The 4,207-nt window shown below is 35.2% G+C and overlaps 1 protein-coding gene across 8 annotated transcripts; it reads right to left on the reverse strand.

Annotated features, from left to right (window-relative positions):
• Positions 1-1,066: 1,066 nt before the first annotated feature.
• Positions 1,067-4,144, reverse strand: LOC112030146 (uncharacterized). Of its 8 annotated transcripts, none has more exons than XR_010626267.1 (7): positions 3,562-4,144; positions 2,984-3,127; positions 2,825-2,888; positions 2,442-2,601; positions 2,078-2,295; positions 1,642-1,690; positions 1,067-1,518 (listed from the first exon to the last, which is right to left on the reverse strand). XR_010626267.1 is itself a non-coding variant. In XM_065766729.1 (6 exons), exons 1-4 carry the CDS (start codon positions 3,620-3,622, stop codon positions 2,210-2,212), a joined length of 450 nt encoding a protein of 149 aa, XP_065622801.1. In that variant the 5' UTR covers positions 3,623-4,144; the 3' UTR covers positions 1,067-1,518; positions 1,642-1,690; positions 2,078-2,209. The 8 variants fall into 8 exon arrangements, 1 of the variants encoding a protein (XP_065622801.1); XR_010626266.1 differs by having other exon boundaries at positions 2,442-2,675; XR_010626268.1 differs by having other exon boundaries at positions 2,442-2,680.
• Positions 4,145-4,207: the final 63 nt, after the last annotated feature.

Below are 4,207 nucleotides of genomic sequence, written 5' to 3' on the forward strand. Positions count from 1 at the left end.
GATAAATCCATGCTAGGTCTTACTAGAAAGAACTGACATAATAAAGTTTCAACAATAGACTACTCAGGCAGCAATTTGTTGGAAATTTGGGAGAGGTTGTCAAAGGAAGATGATTTCCAATTGAAAAGAATAGGATTACTAAGTTTGTTTATAAAACTAAATGCATGGAGATCTATTTCATAGAAGCTAAATGGATAGTGGGAATTGGGAACTGGGAACTCTATCCTTATCAACCCTAACATTTGGCCTAAAGTAAGATCCTTGTGTTTTGGAGAACACATATTTCAGGGGTGTGTGAGTTTGTTGATTAAGTAGCATCACAATGGAATAGCGCATTGGTGATGTTATTATTTGCACCTCATGTAACCAAATCTATTGTTAAGAAGCCTCCTAGGTTGGGAGTTGCAAATAAATTGATTTGGTCCATGAATCTGTCATGTCTCTTAAGAGCCATGTAAGTCTATTGGCTTCTCATAGTGAATGCTTAGATGGAAGAAGTAGAACTCAAATATAGTTCTCAGACGTGAGTTGCACTGTGAGAGCTAAAACTCCTTTCAAAGTCCTTACTTTTCTATTAAAGCTATAAATGATAGTCTTCCACTAAGAAGGGAGTTTGCTAAGAGGAATTTAATCAATGATGCTTCTTGCCCTTTCTGTGCTACAATAGAGGAGTCCTTGGACTACCTACTTATTACCTATGAATTACATAGTCAATTCAGAATTGGGTTTCTATTTGGTTGGATAGAGTGTACAAGGCATAAGACATATGTCATCATTTCACTTTCATCTTAGCCATCACTTGTTGGCCTATTGGATCTATAAAAACAAAGTGCTTGCATGATGCAATAAGTGTTAATGTTAGTAAAGTCCTGGGTCCCACTGTTACCTGTTTGCTATTTGTAGGGATGGAGGAAACACATGGCAAAAGGGATCATATTAAATTTCAACAATTTTAGTTTTGTTTGTTTAATTGAAAAGCACTAATTATGAGTGAAGTGAGTAAAAGCAATTGAAATCAATTGAGGAGTGTGCAGTTCTTTGTTGGGATTAATTGGGAGACCAAGTTAAAAATAATGGAATATCACTAGAAAAACCAAAATTTCAACAAACACCTATCTCAATATTTTTGGCCAAGAAAATTAAGGAAAAGAACACCTACAAGGCATATCACAGATCTTATGTTTTAAATATCTTTTGCTCATTAGACAAGGTTCATAAGTTATGAGAATTTTTCCAATCTTGTCCAAAATAATGGAACATTGAAAAAAACTATTAACATGATTGTTGTCACTTGTCAAGCAGACCAAATATCTTTTTGGTTTAAAAGAATCAAATTACTGTCTTAATATTTAAATTCAAAAGGTGAACTTATTCTTAGTACTTGAAAAGCTAGAAGCACTTCAAAAGATGCCTTCCAAAACATAATGCAAATAAGTTACCTACCTTTTTAGCTATAGAAGTGTAACATCTTGATGACCTTAACATAGGTAAAGACCTTTGTAATAGCTGCTCCGCATTCTTAGTCAAACATACAAACAAATATAGATTTAAACAATTAATTTTTTACAAATAGAATTAAATTTATAAATTTAATTGACTGAATAATAAAATTTCAGTTCATGCCATAGCAAAGGAGCTTACTTTTCACAGTGATTCTCTATACCTTCACTCCATGTTCATATATCAAAACCTGAAGATTGGAAATAATAAGAATCTTATTAAGTCTATTCCTTCAAGTTGATTTACAGCTCACCCAGCCTCTGTATATAACCTTAATATCATCTCTTTTATTTATTTATTTTTTAATGGAAACCTCAACATCATCTTGAATCTTCATTCAAATTGAACTCAAGCTTTTCATTTTTTGGTCAAAAAGTAATAATACACACATTCAGCATACATAGCAAATATATGTTATAAAAACCATCATAGATTCCAGTACATTCCAATATTAATAAATGCCTTCACCAAAGCAACAAAAAAATGGACATGAAAAACAAAAAAACCAAATTGAATATCCAAGGATATGGTACATAACCCAAACATAAAATCAAGAAAGGAAGAAATTGGGCCTTACTGTTAACAACAGAGGTCTTGAGCTATTCCAAAACATTGAAGGTAACCTTACTTGGCACTTAATTGATGTTAAGCTAAGCAAAATTACGCACCAGAAGCAGACGAATACGATCAATAAAAGACAAATATCATACTATAAAAGAAAACCAAATTGCAAGGTGAAAGGGATCTTGGGCGCCACGCCGCCACCAATTACTTCACAGCAACAAGGCCAGTTAACTGCATTACAATAAATGAATAAAAGAAATTAAATACTTATTTTATAATTTACAATTACATTAAAATTCATTATTACCTAATGAATGAAGAGAGAGAGAGAGAGAGAGAGAGAGAGGCACCCAAATATGTAACTAAAGGAGGCACACCTTGGCAGAGAATGGTACCACCGTGTCTTCGGGGATATTCTCTTACATCATAATTATGTGTTGTTGCAAAATGAAGATGAAGAGATTGACTAAGGATGATGAAGGTGGGAAGAGTTAAGAGAAGCTTCATCTTTAGCCCAGTCTCAACCTCAACCTGATTCTGTTCAGATAGATTTGATTTATTCGATTGCCCAAGAGATTTAGAAAATAACCACAGTTCCTCATAGCTTTCTCCTGTACTTAGAAAATTGATTTTTTATTTACAGCCATTGATTGGAAAAGTGAACATGAAAAAATCCGCATATGTGTGCTTCTGCTGAATGAAAAGCAATACAGACGGCCAAATTATGATGGTTGAATTTCCAAAATCTATAGCAACCAACCTGAATGATATAGAATTTCCATAACTCTGATGGTTGAATTTGAACGACTTTGGAATCTCAGTTCCTGGCAGTACAAGACAATCAGGTTTACTTTGAAATCAAAATCAATATTGAAATATTTACACGCTGATCACAAACTATTATTGAATAGATGCCAACCAGCAAAGAAGTTATATGAGCCAATTACGAAATGATGACCACAAGCATTGAATAGAATCACTTGCTACAGCTGCAAGTCCATTGCCATGCAGACCAATCATTTGACGAAGTCCTCAGAAATTCAGATACTTAATTGTTTCCAATCTGCAGAATTTAATTATGTCACACAACAAGTTCAATGAATAGGCAAATTGTTCACTGTTAAACTGTACATTCACTCTTGGAATTGTTTCTATTGCGATTACATCATAAAACAGACATAGCAGGCTACAATCTCAAACTGCGTAGCAACTTCCACTCCATAAACACACCTTTTACTTTGTAAACTGCTTTTAAGGAAAACAAATACCACATGACTACAAGGGTCGTAAGCTATTACTCATAGAATATTCAAGTGTGCACAACAGAACAAAAACTTGAATAAGACGAGCTGAAACAAACTCAATTCACAAGACCATAAAAGCACTTCCTTTATGTATATATGTCCAAGAAACAAAGCAAGCACTTATTGCATATTCAAAACATTACCATTCAAACAACCAAAAAAGAGAGAAAGGGTTTGGAGTTGTAATACTCACTAGAGAAGGGGACTAACTTGGCGTTGGAGCAGATGGGAATCAGGGAAACAAAGAGAGGCATAATACTCTAAAGTCTGATCAAGATGTCCTCGTTTTCTTCGATGGTGGACCCATATTGAAATCAGAGTCATCATTTACACAGGCATGGGCCATTGAAGACGAACCCAAATGAAACCCACCACTAACACTTGAGCCTAACTCCAAATTTGGCTGGGCAAAGCTGAAGTCGAACCCATTTATCGAATCAGGGAACAGAGGAGGCTCACTTTCTCTTTCATCTGAATCATTTAGTGACAAACTCAAATCGCACCCATCATCATGAATGCCCTTCAAAAGCCTCAAATCATTTACGGTATTGGAAACCTCATGATCCATATTTGGACCAGGTAACAATGCAAGGAGTTCAGAGTTATTAGGGGCCGATAATGACACATTCAAATCACCAAGAAAGCCCTTCAAACCAGGTTCAAAACCAGTATTTGTTGGTTCCATTGAATTCCCTAAATCCCCTTCATTGTTAAAAGCCCCGCAATCCATAACTGAGCCATAACAAGTGGGAAAACAGGTTGAAAAGGCGGGAGCTCAGTGTTTGCTGAGGATGTGGGGGTGGGTAAGTAATATCTGATTTCTGGGTGCAGATGCATTC

Source organism: Quercus suber, unplaced genomic scaffold (assembly GCF_002906115.3).
Source record: "Quercus suber isolate HL8 unplaced genomic scaffold, Cork oak 2.0 scaffold_736, whole genome shotgun sequence".
In the NCBI taxonomy this organism is placed as follows: Eukaryota; Viridiplantae; Streptophyta; class Magnoliopsida; order Fagales; family Fagaceae; genus Quercus; species Quercus suber.

Coding starts and splice junctions, on each gene's coding strand:
- LOC112030146 (XM_065766729.1), bottom strand. CDS start 3,622: ATGCCTCTCTTTGTTTCCCTGATTCCCATCTGCTCCAACGCCAAGTTA. Junction 2,889..3,561: donor CAAGTTAGTCCCCTTCTCTA/GTGAGTATTACA, acceptor TTGTACTGCCAG/GAACTGAGATTCCAAAGTCG. Junction 2,681..2,824: donor GGAAATTCTATATCATTCAG/GTTGGTTGCTAT, acceptor CAATTTTCTAAG/TACAGGAGAAAGCTATGAGG.